The sequence below is a fragment of the Protopterus annectens genome, chromosome 8.part1 (genome assembly GCF_019279795.1).
Source record: "Protopterus annectens isolate FY-2018-M chromosome 8.part1, PAN1.0, whole genome shotgun sequence".
Lineage (NCBI taxonomy): Eukaryota > Metazoa > Chordata > Ceratodontiformes > Protopteridae > Protopterus > Protopterus annectens.
The window spans coordinates 342389806-342410089 of NC_056742.1; the positions used below are offsets into that span (position 1 = coordinate 342389806).

General features: G+C 43.9%; 1 protein-coding gene across 1 annotated transcript in view; it reads right to left on the bottom strand.

Moving 5' to 3' along the window:
- Positions 1-20284, bottom strand: part of LOC122810128 (telomere repeats-binding bouquet formation protein 1-like) — a 1040706-nt gene that overhangs the window by 530542 nt on the left and 489880 nt on the right. Inside the window, exon 2 of the mRNA XM_044081602.1 lies at positions 19391-19519. Coding sequence (XP_043937537.1) covers positions 19391-19519 — 129 coding nt within the window. The remainder of the gene's footprint in view (positions 1-19390; positions 19520-20284) is intronic.

Consider the following 20284-nt stretch of genomic DNA (forward strand, 5'->3'; position numbering starts at 1 on the left):
TTGGTCTGAATTGCAATAGTCCCTAGAGGGAAAGTACTGCAACACCAGAAGTACCGCTCTCAGCTCTAGAACACTGATGTGCAGATGTGATTCTTGATCTGCTCATGTGCCTTGGGCAGTCTTTCCCTGAAAAAGCCCCCCCACCCTATCAGGGAAGCGTCCGTGGTCACAGTGGCTACTTTGGGGGGGGGGGGACAAAGGGTCTCCCTACTGTAACATAAAGAGACGTCAACCACCACCGAAGGTCTCTCCTGCAAGTATCCGTGATAAGAATCATGTGGTGCATTGGCAGTTTCTGGTAAGACCACTGAGTGAAAAGAAGCCATTGAAGGATTCGCATATGCATCCTTGCGAATGGTATAGCTAGGATTGCTGCCGCCATCAAACCTTGTACTTTCAATACCTCCGCTGCTGTAGCTTTGTTCTTTGACACCAGTGAGCTGACGTTTTGGCGAAGAAGGGAGACTCTTTTGACAGGGAGATGTAGAGTGGTGGTTGAGGTATATAACTCTGCTCCTATAGAAATGGTATGCTGAGATGGCGATAAGGCAGACTTTTCGAAGTTGATCGTAATGCCTAATTGATGGCAGAGTGTCAGAGTGTATTGTGTTGCCCGAGTCAATTGATGCCTGGTCGTAGCAGTGAGAAGCCAATCATCTAAGTATGGAAACACCTGGAATCCTAGACGCCTCAGGTGAGCCGTGACCACTGCCATGCATTTGGTGAACACTCTGGGGGCTGAAGTGAGACCAAAGGCAGGGCTCGAAACTGGTAAAGACTGGCTCCCAGCCGGAAGCGCAGACTATCTCTGGAGCGTCTGTCCATCTTTATGTGATAGTAAGCGTCCTTGAGATCTATGGAGCACATCCAATCGCCTTTCCCTAAAAAGGGAAGAATGGACTGAAGTGTGAACATTCGGAACTTCTCTTTCTTTATGAACTTGTTGAGTCTGTTGAGGTCCAAGATAGGTCTCCAGTCCCCTGTTTTCTTTGGTACCAAAAAGAATCTTGAGTAAGTTCCGAATCCGACTTGGTCTTCTGGGACTGGTTGGATGACTCTTTTTTCCAGCAATCTGTGGACCTCTACGATTGCTTGTTCCCTGAGATTGGGTGGAACATCTGGGATTTTTTTGATAGGAATGGGAGGGGTAAAGAACAGTATGAAATATCCTCTGGAAATTATGCTTTGTACCCAAGTATCCGATGTTATGCTTATCCAGGCTTCTGAGTACAAAGACAAGTGACCCCCGACTGCCTCCAGAGTTGAACAGTCGGGCCCCCTTTCAGGAGCGCTGGTAGGACTGACCGGAGAACTGACTCCTGTCACCCTGTTGCTGTGGACCCCCTCTGCCACGGGGGCAGTGTCTTCCGTTATAACCCCCTCCTCTGCCTCTAGAGGGGGTTTCACCACGTGTGTCGTGAAAAGCTGCTTGAGTTTTTCAGAACCACCACCCCAGGGCCGAGTAGGAGTGGAAAAGTGGACACCAACGGCAGATAAAGTCTTGCCTTCCTGCTCACACCTGGTTAAGGTTTCCTTTACTTTGGGCCCAAACAGTGATGAGCCATCAAATGGGGTATTAATAAAAAAAGACTTGAAGGGTTCTGCAAAGGAACAGAGATGCATCCAGGCTTGTCTGCGAAGAGTAATGCCAGAACTAGCGGCTCTACTCGAACCATCAGCTGCATAGGATAGGAGACGCATGGACAAGTTGACTACTGAGTTAAGGGTAGTGAGCTGGGCTTTGACTTTGTCGGCCACTCCTGCAGCTACTGTACCCTGGAGAGTATCTCCTAGCTCTTTCAGGAGATCTCTCTTTAGTCTTGTAAAATGGGTCAAGTAGTTCAGTGATCGCAAAGAAAAAGTCGCTGAACTAAACATGCGCTTCCCATATCTATCCATAACCCTAGAATCTCTGTTAGGGGGATGGATAGAAGAGGATGTCTCAAGATACTTCCTTTTTGGTGGCTGCAGCCACCACCATGGCATCCACAGGCACTCCTTATGTCAAAAACGGTTTATCGACTGGGGCAGATATGAATTTATTAGGTCTACGAGGGACAGGTTCCATGGCCTCTGGTGACTCTCACACCTTACGAGAGATCAGATCCATGAGCTCGTCGTAAGGCGGAGACACCCAAGAAGTGGAAGGTTGAGACCCAAAAGCCTTCAAGAGCAAATGCTCATCCTTCGGAGGGGTCTTGGACTGCCAGTCGCCCCTCTGACTAAGGATCTCTAGTATCTCTGCAAAAGAGATATCCTAAGAGAGGGACCGAGGGGACCCTTCTGACTCATCTAAGTCCATGTCAGATGTCAAAGACTCTTGTGGGAAGTCTAAGTGCCTCCTCTTGCACAGTCTCTTTCTGGGTACCTCCTCAGTGGGAGGGTCTGGGGAGGTCTCAGAAGAGCAGGGGACACCCTGTGGGGGTACTTGAGGCTCAGGGTCTCTACGCTTAGAGGGGTCAGTAGATGCAGAAGTAGACACAGGCGCTTGAGGGGAGAGGGAAAGCTGAACCGATGCTGATGTTGTCTTTGGAGACAAAACTCTCCTCATAGCATCGAAGGAACCATGGCTCAGACGAGGAGGAGTGGACGGACTCGAGAGTACCATCCGATCCTCCCGCACTGAAACCCTGGGCTCCGAGCCGACCTGACTGGAGAGCGTCGGCTCCTAGAGCCCTCGGTCGGCACTGAGGACATCCAAGTAGATGGAGCCGATAACCCCGGAGTGGATATTGGCTCCAAGGGTCCAACCACCATCGGTTCGACTTCCCTCGGCTCTGAGAGTCCAGTACGGCCCGGAGGAGAAGTAGACAAGTTCGGTTCCATGGTCTTCGGTACCGACAAGCTGGTCTGGGCCAACAACAATTTGGCAAGTCCTGGTGCCTGTAAAAGCTTCTGCACTAGCCGATCCATGTCCAAATCCGAAAGGCTGACTGAAGACTTAGCTGAATGCACTGAAGGTGCTGACTGGAGCAGAGGTGAAGAAGGAACTTCGGAGACCAGCTCCAATACTGAAAGCTGGCTCCAAATCAAAGGTACACTCGGCTCCAATGACTGTGGAACCGATGACCCTCCTTCTGAAATTTTAGCCTTTTTGGATACCTTATCTGAAGACTTGGATTTTGAAGATTTGGAAGACGTACTAGCACCTTCATGGTTATTCAAAACCTCTGAAAAAGATTGCTGTAGCAATCCTCTGTCTACAAGTTTCCTCCTACTCTTCAAGAGTACTCTTGAAGAGAAGGAGTGACAAACGCTACAGGTGTCTTGGAGGTGCTTGGCCCCCAAGCAATAGACACATTGAATATGTCCGTCAGTGATGGACACTTTCTGCCCACAATCTGGGCATTTTTTAAAACCTGATTTGGGATGGGATTTCTCCCTATTCTCTGACATACTGAGAAAAAAACAGTAAAATGATTCACAAACAACTAAGCCCAACCCGGGCATTATATATATATATATATATATATATATATATATATATATATATATATATATATATATATAACAATATAATTCAAATATGGGACTAAGAGTCCCACAGAAAAAAAACCTAACTGCTAAAGGGATTAATAATAGGAAAAAGGGCTAAAGGCCCACACAAACTAAAAAGCCAACAAGTTCCTAAGTTAAAACAATTTAAACTATCTAAACTGTCTAAACTATCTAAAAATAATAAAACTAACACACTACATAAATATAACAAAAAGGAAAACTTTTTTTAAAAAACTTGCTGTTTCTAAAATGATCCGAGCTATCTGGATCACTGAGATCTCTCTTGCCAAGGCAAACTAGATCTGAGGTAATTCTAGCAGTGCATGGTGGGATAAGGGGCTGGTCTCGAGCTACTGGCAAAACTTGAGCTTGCTATTGGCCATGTCGGAGCCGAGGATCGGCTCCAACCCATCAGTGAGAATAATCGGCGAGATTAACAACTTCACATACTATAATTCAAAGTGGAAAGGGATGATGATGCAACTCGGGGGAACCTCAAGAAACAAATAAAGACTGGGATTTCGGATGCAGGCCTTTGTAAAGACTGGGATTTCGGATGCAGGCCTCTAAGGAGAAGAACAATAATCATACAGAATACTATATCCTTAAAGTAGCAGAAAGCATCCTAAGAACTAAACCAACACGGAATGGAGAAAGGAGATTCTGCCAAAAGGGAAGATTGCAATTAGGGATATAGACAATACGCAAGAGGGGAGCTGGAATTTATTGGAGAACGATTGCAAAGGAACCAAGGTATTGGCAGCAAGTAACTCGAGAAGGAAAGATGACAGAATGGGAAGACACCAAGAATTTATTTGGACTGCAGGTTAAAGATTGCCTTCCCTATCAAGGATTGATATCAGAGTATAGGCAAAGAGAAAGAAATAAGGGGTATCCTAAACAAAAGACCAGCACTGGTAGAGATATTTAGTGGAATCTAGAACAGAAGCTGCCATTACAAAAATAATTAATACAGCATATAAAATATATTGTGTACTCACCATAACATTTCATCTGAGTTGTTGCTTTTCATTTGTCTTCAGCCTGTGGGATCTTCAACCTGTGGGAACACAGATCAGGGACGGATCCGAAGTGGCCGCATTTTCCAGCATCGGATCCAAGCTCCATGCTCCTCTATACCCATAATGCCCCTGTCTCCCTCCTCCCCTCGGATTAAGTTTGCTGCCAACCATAGCATCCCAACCTGACTCAAGGCCTTACCCTTTAACAAGAAATCCCCAGAAGGCATCCTAAGAGGCACAAGAAATGCCAACATAAAGGTTATGTCTCTTCTGGACAGTCCATCACACAGCCCTTGTAAGGCAGGGGGAAGGAGGGAGGGACGGTTGAAGACAAATGAAAAGCAACAACTTAGATGGAACGTTATGGTGAGTACATAACTTCTTTATCTGAAGTTGTTTTCATTTGCTCTTCAATCTATTGGACAGAGTCCTCAGCTACCCGAACACCTGGGAGGCCCTCATGGAAGGATATTTTGGAGCACAGCGGAGCCAAAGATGCTCTGCTTCTAGACAGAAGATCCAACTTGTAATGAGAGATGAAAGTATGTGAAAATGCCCAAGTAGCCACAGAGCAAATCTCATCCAATGAAACTCTGGACCAGGAGGCAGCAGTAGTAGCCATAGATCTAGTAGAATGCGCCTTGACATGACCTGGTGGCGATAATCCTTTAGCTGAATACGCCAGAACTATACACTGAGAGATCCAACGAGCAATGGTAACCTTTAATACAGGTTTCCCTAAAAAGGGCTTTGAATAGGAAACAAAAAGTTGATCAGACTTGCAAAAAGATTTTGTTCTATGCAAGTAAAAACATAAAACTGCCTATGGACGTCCAACAAGTGCAACTTATACTCTCCCTTATTCTGAAAATTTGTAAAGAAAACAGGGAGATTGATTACCTGATTAATGTTTGATTCTGAAGCTACTTTTGGAAGTAAAGAAGGATTAGTGTGCAAGGACACCCTGTCTTTATGGAAGACCATATAAGGAGGCTTAACCGATAAGGCTTGGAGCTCAAACACTCTTTTGGCTGACGTAATGGCAATCAAGAAGGCCGTCTTCCAAGACAAGAACTGCAGATCCACTGAAGCCGCAGGTTCGAATGGGGAAGAAACTTAAGGCTTGAAGGATCAGCGTAAGATCCCAAGGTGCTGTTGGGTCCTTGATCAGAGGCCTAAGTAGAAAGGCTTTACAAAGCTTAGAAAAAGCTAGTGAAGCCGAATTATCTCCCACATGGAAGTTAGATATAGTCAGTTGGACCTTAACCGTAGAAAAGTTGGCACCTTGTTGAAAAATCAAACTTCCAAAATATAAGCCACAAAAATGTAACACAGGCAAACGTAACAAAATTGCAGGTCCAATTGAACTGAGTCCACTCTAAATATTGACTCAGTGAAACTCTTAAAGTCTTCTTTAATGGATCAAATGTAATAAAAACAAATATAGGATAAGTGCTTTTATTTTTTCATTAAAAAAACTTCCTCAGATAAAGGAATACTAAACCAAACTGTCTTAAAATACTCAATGTGAATCACGCCCTCCTTTGTAGCCTATCAGCCTGAATTAGATCACATCAAATGAATATTAAGTATGTGACGAAAAGATTTGAAGAAAAGATTTTTTACTTGGAAGTAGCAGTTCACTCATCTTGTTATAGATTTTAACTTTAATACATATGCTAAAGAAAACATGTCATTAAGACCACAATTATGGCTAGCTCCCAAATAGAAATGCCAATACAGCTTGCGCTTTTACATAATTAATGACCATGATCCTCCACATGGGTGTCATTCCACTTTTTGCAGCACTACAAATTTAAATGCATGCGTGGGGAAAATACAAGATGTGCTTGAATAAAGCATGCGTATCTTTTCTTTTCTTGATCTCATACAGGTGTTCGTACACCCTCTCCTTTATTTTCCTCTCAGTTTTCCCAATATAACTTTGACACAAATTAAAATTGCTGCATAAACAACCCGTTCCATATTACAGTTGAAATTACCATTTATATACAAATTCATATTGTTGATAAACACTTACATGCCCCACATGTTCTCATTCCAAGCCAACATTTTAAACCTTTGTTTTGTTTCTCCAAAATATTCTTGAGGTTGACATTCCTTCTATACACAATTTTTGGGGTATATCCAAGACATCTTATGAGTCCCATATCATCCCTTATGATATTCCAATTTTTTTCAAATATCCAATTTAGTTTATCAGAGTCCATATTGTATGCTGTAATAAATGCAGAATGGAAGACATCATCTTCTTTTGGACCAGACTGATCTCCTAATATAGCCATTTGAATTATTTCTGCCTCACGGACCATGTTATTTTCACAGTGGGGGGGGGGGGTCACAGTATTGCCCAAAATTGGATGAAAATGGTGTCTGTCTCGCATCTCAATCACTTCACTCATGATTTCATTTATGAAGTCCAAGGGGTAATCTCTCCCTTGGAACATCATACTTAAATTATGGCATCCTTCAATGAAGTCATCCCTCTTAGATTTCATCCGAGCTGACTGACTTTTTTCTGCCTGAGGGGGTGGCAACTTGAGAAATGGAGAATTTTATAAGAACATGTGGATTTCCTATGTGTTTTTCAAATAAATCTTCTTTCTTCAAGTCATTTATTAACAAAATGTCCAGATATGTTATCTTTTCTGTACTCAATTCACTGGTGAATTTCAAAAAGTTAGTACTTTGATTTAGGAATGTCATGAATTGTGGTATTTTTTCTACATTAACTTTCCACAAGATGAAAATATCATCAAAAATTTGTTGTAAAATGCACATCCTTTGAACAATTCTGACTTGAATAAAATATTCTTCTCCTATTGTAACATTACGATGTTTGCATAGAGGCCCCCACACGCTGCCCCCATTGTTACACCATATTTCTCTAGATATAAGTGTCCGTCAAACCAGATGAAATTATTTTTAGGACAATATCCAACAATGTTTCATAGACATTCCTCTTGTCTTGGGAGATTGTACATGTACCCAAGAAATCCACAAACCATCCCAACCCAATTTCATGTGAGATACCAGTATAAAGATAACTGAGAGGAAAATAAAGGAGAGGGTGTACGAACACCTGTATGAGATCAAGAAAGGAAAAGATACGAATGCTTTATTCAAGCACATCTTGTATTTTCCTATGCATACATTTAAATTTGTAGTGCTGGAAAAAGTGGAACAAGACCCACGTGGAGGACTGTGGCCATTAATTTTGGAAAATCACAAGCTGTATTGGCAGTTCTATTTGGGAGCTAACCATAATCCTGGTCTTAATGACATGCTTTCTTTAGCACGTGTATTAAAGTTAAAATCTATAACAAAATGAGTGATCTGCTACTTGCAAGTACAAAAATCTTTACGTCTAATCTTTTTGTCACATACTTAATATTCATTTGATGTAATGTAATTCAAGCTGATAAGCTACAATGGAGGGCATGATTCTCATTGAGTGTTTAAACACAGTTTGGTTTAATATTCCTTTATCTGAGGAAGTTTTTTAATGAAAAAAACAAAAGCGCTTATCATATATTTGTTTTTATTACATTTGATTCATTAAAGAAGGTTTTAAGAGTTTCATTGAGTCAATATTTAGAGTGGATTTCGTTTGATCGGACCTGCAATTTCATTAAGTTTACCTTGTTGAAAAATACTTGCCAGAAACTCTAAGGTACTGGAGCAGTAAAAGGATCGAAGTCATGCTGAGATGCCCAAATAGAAAAGCATTTCCACTTACTAGAGCAAACCTTCCTAGTGGAAGATTTATGAGTCATAACTAATATCTTCTTAACCGGAGAGGATAACCCGGGAGTCCTAACTATCATGGGAAATGGAGCAGCCAAGTGGTAAACTTCAGATTGGCCAGATCTTGGTGAAGAATCCCTGAGGGATGAGAAATCAGATCTGGAGCCAGATCTAATGTCCAGGGAGGACACACTACATGAGACCACAGAGAAGGGAACCATACTTGGTGAGGCCAGAAGCAATGAGGATGACTGAGCTCCACAGCCATTGAACTTTTCGAAGGAATTTCAGAATCAGGGGGAGAGGAGGATAAGCATACAGAAGACCGGAGGGCCAAGCATGAACAACTTCCCCCGGTGGGGGATTCAGAGCAAAAAACTTGCTGCACTTTGCATTGGAAGAACAGGTGAAGAGATCACAGCAAGCCTGACCCCACTTTAGAAAGATCTGTTTTGCTACTGAAGGATTCAGAGACCACTTGTAAGACATCAGGATAGCCCTACTAAGCCTGTCTGCTAGAATGTTGGACCTCCCTGGAATGTGCGTTGCCACCAGAAAATGGCAGGTGGAAATCACCCACACTCTCATGGATTCACGACACAGGGGGAAGACCTGGTTCCCCCCTCTTGTTGATGTACCAGACTATAGACATATTGTCTATCTGAATGGCATCTGTCCCTTGAGGAATATGGGCAAGAAGAGCTTGCAACACCAGGAGCACCGCCCTCATCTCCAGGATGTTGTTATGCAATCGGGTCTCCAGGGAAGACCAAGTGACTTGGACTGTCCTTCCCAAGCAATAACCACCCACCCGAGTAGGGAGGCATCCGTTGTCGCAGTGGTCAGTGAGGCAGGAAGAATAAATGGATTTCCCTGATGAAGCTCTGGGGATCGAATCCACCAACGAAGAAAGTCCCTGCATGCTTGAGATAAGCAAACAGGATGGGACAACGGTAGATCTAGTATTGACCACTGGACCGCAAGAGTCCATTGGAGCACCCTCATGTGCAACCAGGCCATGGGCACAAGGGTGATCATGGCCACCATGGACCACAATGCCCATAAGACAGATTCCGCTGAGGGCAATTGAACTTGAAGGATACACAAGACATGATATTTGAGGGATTGAAGTCTGTCTGGAGTTAGAAAAACCTTGGTCTGAATAGTTTCCAACTGAGCTCCAATAAAATCCAGAACTTGAACCAGGTTCAATAGGGACTTGTTGAAATTTATCATTATGCCCAACCGATGGGCCGTCTGAGAATGAAATCCCTGGCTTGGCAGAGTCGATGCCTGGAGGAAGCAGATTGGAACCAATTGTCCACGTAGGGGATGACCCGAAAACCCTGCAGTCGCAGGTGAGCTGCTACTAAAGCCATCACTTTGGTGAACACCCTTGGGGCTGTGGTGAGACCAAAGGGTAGTGCTCTGAACTGGTAATGACTGGCCCTCAACCAGAAGTGGAAGAAACCCCGAGAGCACCTGAAAATTCTGGTGTGGTAGTACACATCCTGGAGGTCCACAGAGCACATCCAGTCATTTTCCTGCAGGAAAGGCAGGACAGATTGGTGTGTGACCATCTGGAATTTTGTCTTGGCAACTGACAGGTTCAGGATTGAAAGATCCAGGATGGGTCTTAATTCCCCCACCTTCTTTGGCACTAAAAAGAATATGGAATAGATACCTAATACGGACTGGTCTGGGAGTACAGGCAGGATGACTCGTTTTTCGAGTAGGTTGGAAAGTTCCACTGCTGCCTCCTCCCTTTGCGCAGATGAAATGTCCAGGAGGTGTTTGGGAGGAAGTGGCATTTGAGTGAAGGGGATTGAATATCCTTGGGATATGATTTGCAACACCCAACGATCATCTGTGATATACTCCCAGGTTGTTGGGTGTAGCGAAGGCATCCTCAGACTGCCTCCAGAGACGAGTACTCAGACAACCCTTCAGGGCTGCTGCACGGGTCTCTCTGGGAAGGAATCCTGAGAACCCTGGTTCCTTGGACTCCCTCTTCCGCAAGGGCGGCATCTATCAAATCCCCCTCTGGGGGAAGGCGAGTCCTGAGCGTCCTGGGAGTAACTCTGAGACTTCCAGAACCACATCTTCTTCAACCCTCGCTGATTCCTGGAAAAGGTTCATGAAGGGGTTGAGAAGTGTATTCCGATGGCAAACAGAGTCTTCCCATCATCTTCGTCCCCGGTCCTCTTGGCAGGAGGTTGAGTCCCAGAGGCCGGGGCACAGGCGGCAGCAGAAGCAGCAAAAGAAGGAGCTTGGGCCTCTGTCGTAGTAGGAGGAAGGATGCCCTTAAGGATCAGTTTATTCCTCCTGTTGATCAATACGCGGGGATTGAACTCTGTGCAGATCGAACAGGAGGAATCGAGGTACGGGACCCCTAAGCAGACTATGCACAAAGTGTGGCCATCTGCGGGGGAAAGCTTATGGCCACACTCTGTGCACTTCCTGAACCCTGGTTTGGCTGTCTCCGCCACAGGTGTGGAGAGAAAACCCACCAGCACTCATTAACTCACACACCTCACATACACATACATACACACACACACACACACACACACACACACACACACACACACACACACACACAAACACACACACACAAACACACACACACAAACACACACACACACACACACACACACACACACAAAGACACACTCACACACTCACAAAGAAAGAGATACAGAGGGAGAAATGGGAATACGTTTTTTTTTTTTTTTATTTCTATAGACCAATGCCTGAGGAGGAGGGAGAAAAGGGCATTATGGGTAGGGGAGAAGCTTGGAGCTCGGATCCAATGCTGGAAAATGTGGCCGAGTCGGATCTGTCCCTGATCCATGTTCCCACAGGTTGAAGAGCAAATGAAAACAACTTCAGAGCTACAAGAATCAATCAGAGGAGGTTAGAAAGGATTGGGAAGAGAGACTGGATAAGCAATCCACAAAGAAACAATGGGTAGGATATATGTATATCTCCCAAATATGCAACAAAATCTAGAAGATTTAGGATTTTTGCTAGGATATGTTCGCATATATATTTTTATACTGCAAGCAAACTTCAGAGAATTTTTCCTCGGGTAGACAGCAAATGTTGGAGGCGTGACAGGGAAGAAAGAGGTAATTCTGAACTTATTTTCTGGGAGTGCAGTGATTTGGCAGACTTTAAGCATTCCCTATGGGATGCAATGTTGGAGATGCTGGGTGGGCAGATTGGTGTGACAAGGGAGATGATTTTTCGGAGCTCTTATACAGAATCCAAATTGCCTAGACATGGTAAGGCCTTGATGTCTCTAATTATGGTGGCTGCCAAAAAAGCAATTTCAAGAAAATGGAAATCAAAATCTAAACCAAGTATACTAGAAGTAGTGAATATAGTAACAGAGATAAAACAATTGGAATTGAAATCTTTAGAGAAGGGTAGAAGCAAACTACATAGGAAAAATGGGAATTGTAGGAAAGTACAGTTATGTACACTTACCATAAATGTAGATATTCGAGTGTATTCACTGTTGCAGTCAACACATTTGGGTTATCCCTGCCAGGGTAGGCCTCAGTCGGCCCGAATACCAGAGGCTTAGTATTTTTGCGTCGGTTGCCATCGCTCCAAGACTGGCATAAGGTCATCAGTGTTATAAATTAAGGTAGCCGATGCCATTACATCAGTTTTTCTTGCCCTGTCAGGAGCCCCCAAGAGGGAGCTAGGTTATGGTGGAAGTACACCACCAGTAGAAAGTAAATACCAAAACATCCTTGTAAGGATAGAGAGAGAGAGAGAGAGAGAGAGACAGAGACAAGGGGGATGGAGGGAGGGAAGCCAGGACTGCAACAGTGAATACACTCAAACATCTACATTTATGGTAAGGGTATACAACTGTACTATGTCCTTTGTGTTTCACTGTTGCAGTCATCACACTTGGGTTGATTCCCAAAGCTGAAGAAAAGGGTGGAGGCAGTCAAGAAGACTGGGGGCTGGTTAGGATGCCCTGCAAGACAGCTGTGGCAAAGCCTGCCCTGGATTTGGAGAAGATAGGCAGGTGGTAATGTTTGGTGAAGGTATGAACAGATGTCCATGATGCAGTCTCCAGGATGCTCCTGGTGGGGACCCCTCTGAGGAAAGCTGCAGAGGTGGAGGTTGCTCTAGTAGAATGTGTCCTGACCCCCTTGGGAGGAGGTTTCCCATGCAGCTTGTAACAGAAATGGATGCAGTGTGCTATCCATTTGGAAATGGTTTGTTTGGATATGGCCTTGCCTCTGCTCCTGTAGCTAAGCTGACTAACAATTGATCAGTCTTCCTAAATGATTTAGTCCTGTCTAGGTAGAATCGGAGCTGTCTGTGCAGATCTAGAGAGTGTGGAATCCTTTCCCCCTTGTTTTGTGGGTTAGGGAAAAAGGTGGGCAAATGAATGGATTGGCTGAGAGCCACAATGGACACCACTTTTGGCATGAAGGATGGGTTAGTCCTGAAGGAGACCCTGTCTGTGTAGAAAATGATGAAGGGCTCTACAGCCATTAGTGCTTGTAGCTCGGATACTCTTCTAGCTAAAGTGATGGCCAGAAGCAAGGCTGTCTTCCAAGAGAGAAACTTTAACTCTGCTGACGCTGCTGGTTCAAATGGGGGCAGGGTGAGATTTTCCAAAACAAAGTTAAGGTCCCAAGCCTGGGTAGGTGCTCTTCTGGGTGGCCTCAAGTTGTTAACCCCTCTTAGGAACTGTTTGATGAGAGGGATGGAGAAAAGAGGTGGCTCTGTGCTGAAATGAGCAGAGGTGGCAAAGGCATGAATTTTAATGGAAGAGAAGGACAAATCCCTGTGTAGTAAGTCAGACAGGTAATCCAGGATGAGAGGTAGGGAGGGCTGTGCAGTTCCAGCTCCCTTAGCCTGGATCCAGGTGCAAAACCTTTTCCACTTGTCAGCATAAGACTTTCTAGTGCTAGGGCGTCTGGCCTCACGTATAACATCTAGAACTTGTTTGCTTAGATTGGCAGCTTGTGCAGTGGTCAGGGAATAAGCCGGGCTGCCAGACTGAGGGTCTGCAATTTATTTATTTTTATTTATATTTGTTGACCGGGAGTGTCCGACTGGACGTAGGTCCATTTTCGGCGGAGGCCTGGGGAGAAAAGCTCCACAGTTAAAATAAACAGACAGTAGTTACATTGGATTACATAGCGATTAACAATTTACATAGCAATTACATACAACATATTTACAGATGAAGAACATAGTACATCAGTAGACAACTAGAATCTTTATCTGTGAAGTACATAAAAGACATTAACAAATGTTACAAGAAGAAATTCCTGCTGTATAACAAGTACTGGCTTATGAGCATCTATGCTTGCTATAATCAAGGTAGTTAGTGGAGTGGAAAGAAAGGTAGTGGTTGGATGGGGTGGGTGATATTAGAGTGGGAGTTGCAAGGGCATAGCCCGCATGTTTTTAGGTGCGCTTTTAGTAAAGTTTTGAAGTGGGTGCATAATGGTATGGAGGTAATTGTGGGTGGAAGGGAGTTCCATAATTTGGCTATGGTGCAAGAGAATAGTACTTCACCAGCAGAGTTATTGGCTTTAGTGATCTGCAAGTGATTTTTGTTGCTGGATCTTAGTGGTCTGGTGATACAATTGGGGATACATGAATTCTCCATTCCTCTGGGTCAGGAGTGTTGGGATCTGAGGGAGATGACATGGTGGCAGTGGTGACAGGCTTCCCAGCAGAGGGTACCAGTGCTGGCATGGCCAGTCTGGGCTATTCAGGATTGTCCTCTGTTTTTCCTCCCTTATTTTGAGCAATAACCTTGTAATGAGCGATAGAGGGGGGGAATGCATATACCGAGAGGTTGACCCACTGGAAGAATACAGCATCCACTTTCCAGGCCTTGCTGTGAGGTTCCCTGGTGCAAAATTTGTTGAGCTGATAGTTGCAGTGGGAAGCAAAGAGGTCGACCTTCAGGGTGCCCCATTTCTGGGTTACAAGGGTGAAGGTTCTTTCGTCTAGCTGCCACTCGTGTGGGTCCAGAAGATTTTTGCTTAAGTTGCCTGCCAGAGAGTTTAGAGAGCCTGGCAGGAATTGTGCTAGCAGGTGTAGTTGCATGGCTAAGGCTGTGTGCCAAAGGGTCATGGCGAGCCTGCACAGAGGGTACTAGTGAGTTGATATACCGCATCACAGTGGTGTTGTCTGTTTTGATCAGTAGAGGCCCCGGGGAGAGTAGGAGTCTGAAGGTTGTCAGAGCTTGCTGAACAGCTAACATCTCTTCCTGGTTGATGTGAAGATGTATTTGGTTTATGCTCCATTGGCCCTGAATGCACCTGCCGTCCAGGTGTGCACCCCAGGCATAGACAGATGCATCTGTGGTGAGGGTCTGGGTGGCTGGGGTTGTGAGAAGGGTAGTCCCTTGTTGTAGGTGCATGCTGCTGCCTACCAAAGGAAATCTTTCCTTAAGCAAGGTATCATTGGTATAAGAGGTTTCCAGGTCTTGGGAGTGTTGACACCAAAGGCTTTTTAGGCACCATTGTAGTTTCCTTATATGCAGTCTGGCATATGGAATGAGTAGAATGCAAAAAGCCATGAACCCCAGAGCTTGCAGGATTTTCCTTGCGTATAACTGGGGTCTGGTGGCTAGTTGAGAGAAGTAGGTTGCCAAGTAGGTTTGTTTTTCTGGTGTAAGGAATGCCATCAGGGATGCCGTGTTCAAGCTTGCTCCCAGGAATACATTTTTTTGTGTGGGTACTAGTTTGGATTTCTTTTCAATGATAATATACCCAGGGAGGTCGGTAGGTCCTTTACAAAGGTCAGGTGCTGTAACAGCTTTTCCTGACTGTCTGCTTGAATTAGGCAGTCATCTAAGTATGGGTAAATTTGAATATTTCTTTGTCTGCAAAAAGCAATAGCGGGAGTCAGGCATTTTTTGAAAACTCTGGGAGCAGTAGATAAGCCAAAGGGAAGAGCAGAGAACTGAAAGTGCAGTGATCCCTCCCTGAAACAGAGATATTTCCTGCAAGATTCCCTGATTGGGATGTGTAGGTAGGCCTCTTTTAGGTCAAGGGTGGCTAACCAAGCATCCTTGGAAAGCATAGGTAGAAGTTGCTGGAGGGTGAGCATTTTAAATTTCAGTATCACCAGGAAAGTGTTTAGAATGGATAGGTGGAAGGTTGGGGCGCCAGGCGCCCTCTTTTCTGGGTACCAGGAAGAGTCTGGAGTAGAAACTTTGGCCTACCTGTTCTGCAGGAACATGCTCTATTGCCCTCATCGGGAGCAGGGAAAGGACTTGCTTATTGGCCTCTGCCCACTGGTTTGGGGGAAGATCTGGGAACCCTTTTGGGGTTGGTAGAGTGAGGAAATATAATTTGAATTCCTGGGACACTATGTTGGTGGCCGAGATGCTTACATGGAAGGAGAGTTTTCTTCCTAGGGGCAAGAGCAAGTGGGCAGAGGGAGGGGGTGGAAGTGTGAAGTTATTGTGCGTTCTTATCATGAGGGAGTGGCTTAGCACTCCCTGCTTCTGAAGAGGAGGAACTCCATTGCTTTGACCTCTGCATTCTCTGGGGCTGCTGTCTGGGGGGGGGGGCTGCTTCCTCGGGGTCTGGGCTGAGCTGACCTGGAGGGGGCAGGAAAGGACCAGTGCTTGGATGGGAAATCCCTACTGAACCTCAGTGGCTGGACCTGCAAAAAGTCTTTAACTGTCTGCATTGATTTAGCTTTTTCTTCCATCTTTTTTAAGACCTCCTCTGCCTTGGTGCCAAATAAGTTGTCTTTGTGCAGTGGTGCATCCAATAATTTGGATTTGACATGGTCTGGCAAGGGCTGTTCCTTTAGCCAAGCATGCCTTCTAAGGACAGAACCAATGACTGCAACCCTGCAAGATGCTTCTAGGGTGTCAAAACCACATTGTAAGGTGTGCTTAGTTACTTGACTTGCAGAATGCCTTAACTTTTTTAACTCTTTATTTTCTGCACAAGCAGGAAAGAAAGATATTTTTTGTTTGAGTTCCATGGTATGTTGCTGACATTTCAGCATATGGAATTGACAATTTACTGCTCTAATAGCAAGAGTAGCAGAGGTGTATACTTTTTTACCCCATCTGTCTAATGCTCGGGAATCCCTATCTGAGGGGGTGGGATTCTTAGTAGAAGTTGCTCTAATTCCTTTAGGTCCTTAAGAGATAACCTTGGGGTCAGCAGTAGGATTTTTATATAGAAATTTGTGAGAGTCAGGTACTCTATAGTACCTTTCTGGCTTCCTGGGAGCAGGAGGGAGGGTGTCAGGAGTCAAACTGGATTCCATAAAAACATCATCCACAACATCCAGGACAGGATGAATGGCCAGAGGTCTGTGCTGTGGAAGATCTAGGAATTCCCTGAGTCTCTTTTTTGACTGAGGGTAGTCCTAACATTACCATTGGAAATGTTCCCTTAAGGTATGTAGGGTTTCCCCAAAGGAAAAGTTCTCGGGTGGAGAGGCTGAAGGGATGGATTCCTCTGCATCAGAATCCTCATAAGCTGAGACGAGTTGCATATCTTCATAATCAGATGCATCAGAGTCATCGGACTCCTGTTCAGATAAAACTACGAGGGACAAATCTCTTTTTCTTTTGGAAGGGGTAGCCTGGCTTCCCCTGATAAGCATTATAAGGTCTTCCGCCATTTCAAACATCTGAGAGTGAGGCAAGAAAGCATGTGCCTGAGATTGGGTCGTTGGTTTCTTGGGTGTGGTTTGTACCCTGGGCCTTAGAAACTCAGTAGTTTTTGAAAGAACGGTAGATGCAAAAGAAGTCGTCGGTCTGTGTCGAGAACCGGTAGTGCAAAGTACTTCCTCAGAAGACGGTGCCTGCTCAGTGGCTCCGGACCCATCCAAGGTAGAGACATCTGCAGGATCCTTAGTCGATGAAGAGTCTCGCGGCATACCAGACTCCGAAAGGGTCTCAGTAGCAGCCTGTCAATCCACAGAAGCGGGAATCAGGGGCTGCGAAAGTGCCTCACTGAAGACCGTAGAACTGATGACTAGCTTAGCAGAAGCATCACTGGCAGTTTTGGACCTGTGCGGTTTGTCTCTGTCTTTATCTTTATGCTTTTTCCACAGAAAAAAAACAGAATCCACAGAAGTGGGAATCAGGGGCTATGAAAGTGCCTCACTGAAGGCCGGAGAACTGATGACTAGCTTAGCGGAAGCATCATTGGCAGTTTTGGACCTGTGCGGTCTCTCTCTGACTTTATCTTTACTTTTTTTCAGAAGATCTGCTGTTGGATGGCTTACCGAAGCCATATCGGAATTTGAGGACTGAGAGGGAAAATATCTAGCTACAATAAGGGCCCAACAATGTATAGTTCTGGCATTGAACAGAGCACAAAAGCAACAGCGGGGGACGTCATGGTCTGGGCCTAAGCAAGTGATGCAATAGGAATGAAAATCTCAGTGCGGTATTTGCTTTCCACAGGCGAGGCAATTGTTAACTTTTCTGACATCGGTTAGAGCAAGAAAAAAGGATCCCCAATGGAGTACTTAGCTTTAGAAGACTTCAACTTCAATTTTGGAAACGAAAAACTCAGGTAGCGGCTAACCAGCACTCATGCGAACTGCTTCTGCTTCGGGCTCCTCAGTAAGAAAGACTGATGTAATGGCGTCGGCTGCCTTAATTTATAACACTGATGACTTCATGTCAGTCCTGGAGCGATGGCAACCGACGGAGAAATACTAAGCCTCTGGTATTTGGGCCGACTGAAGGCTACCCTGGTAGGGATAACCCAAATGTGATGACTGCAACAGTGAAACACGAAGAACATCAATACATCAGGGGAGGAATGAGGTTTAAAAGAAGGCGGGACTTAAAAGAACCATGTAATGTTTGACTGAAGATGATTGGATAGATTACAAGTGATGTATTATTCTTGCAACTGGGAGTGTGTCAGTATGGCTTGTGGTGTAAAACGCTAGCAACTAGGATTGTGTTGGTGTGATTTGTCTTCATTTACATAAATGTATGAGTGCCTGTGTTGTAAGTGATGGTTTGATAAAGATTTTTCTTGTTTAAAAAAAGGGGAAGGAATTGAATAATTTTTGTAATGTTACCTAGGTTATATGATACATAGCAATACATGTGAAGTATAATGTTTGTAAACGTGACCTTGTTAATACAGTTTGATTACTTTTATATAACTGTAAGTTAGCCTATGTCACAAGTGATAATACAATAATGGTGCTTTAAAAAAAAAGAAAAATTAATTCCCCAATCCTGAGTTTAGATACCAGCCATTACATGGGAGACTCTAGGGAGCAATCTAAATGAGATTGCAGAATATCATTATACTCTGAATGTTCTAAAGAAGAGATCAGCACTTACACTCCAATATGCAGCCACAAGACAGTTGGAGGGGGTGCACCTCTATACTCTCCTTTCATCATTAGCCAATGGCAAGTCTTATAGTATATAATTAACAAGGAACACAATGCTGCCTTATGAAGTCTTTGAAGGAGAAAGTTGTGAAAGCCTCTGGATTTCTTATCTTCTACAAGTCCATCACCGAGTTAGTACCAAAATGGACATTTCTGTCTTTTTGGGAGCTATGCACCTGCCCAACTATGATCTGCCTTGACATGATGTGGCTTCCAAAGGGTCTCTCTCTATTTCCTTAGGTTGGCTGGGCTGAAACACTCATACCTGTGACAATGACTCAAGTAATGCATAGACAATAAAGAGTGAGTGCAGGTCCTGACTTTCCATCTGTCACCACCAGGAACACTTTGAAGGCTTATGTTATTCAATCATTAAATAGAATTGCATTTTTAAAAAAGATGTATGCTAGGCCTGAGATCCAAACTGTGTAAATTACAGAAAGAAATTTGGAAACCCAAAGATAAACATACCCTAGTCATGGCATAGAATATCATCACATGTGCTTTTCAGAGTATGTCTACCCGCTCACAATTACAGAAGCCAAAGAGATTTTTTAAAAAGTACTTAGTTGGGGAAACAGCAAAATAGAAAACGTTAATGGTTATCCAAATGAAGACAGCCTTCAAGGTCATATCTTAAATGTATCATGGTTTAATCTTACTATCTCATGTAATAAAGAATAAAAATAAAATTGTAGTGAACATACCACTACTTTCTGCTAAACTCCCTAATGTGAAGAGAGCTGCTTCTTTAACAGGTGAATATGGAGTTGTTTTAGCAAGAACAGTGACAAACATCAGACCTCCAGTCTCTCGGAAATAATCACTTGCTTCATCTGTGAAAAAAGGAAGAAAGGCTACTTTTAACACTTCAGTAATTCAAGAAATATATCAAGTGTGTCATTCATCAGTTTCAAGAAACTCAAAGTAGTATTACAGTCATACTATAGAGGAGTGGTAAGATAAGTAAAGTTTTCTATGATAATTTCTGTGACAGCAGATCTTTGAAAATAGGTCATTGTAACACTAACTTATTACAACTGATCTGCTTAGAATTGAAGTTAATTCAGTCATTTTCTTTCCAAAGATGCCATTCTACCAGTAGCAGCTAACACTAGTAACAATCCTTTACTCAAACAAGTAGTTCAAAACTCTCATAAGCAAGTAAATAAATAAAGGTGGCATTCACCTTCTTCAACTCTTTGAGGCTGATATGAAACTCTACAGGGAAAGACAGGTTTGTCAAAGACAAAATATAGCTGTGTCACTTAACCTACCCTAACAGTGGATGTTCAACCAGATCACTATTACAGAAGCTTTCAGTTAAATGGGATTATCCTGCCAAGGATATGTGATGTCTGGCCAGCCTACAAAGCTTTGGTTGCCTTCCACATGTAATTTACATCTGTCCAAAGCAAGTGAATGTGTCTTGGTATATGAGGGACACACTGGTAAGTCAAAAATCAGAGCTTTCTTGCCCTCAACATGGAGGCTGAAGCTGAAAGCTCTGTACAAAAAAAGTCACAGGCTAAAAGGTCATTTCAGAAAGTTCAAAGTAATGTGACAGGGACCCCACCCAGGCCAGAGGAATACGGGAAAAT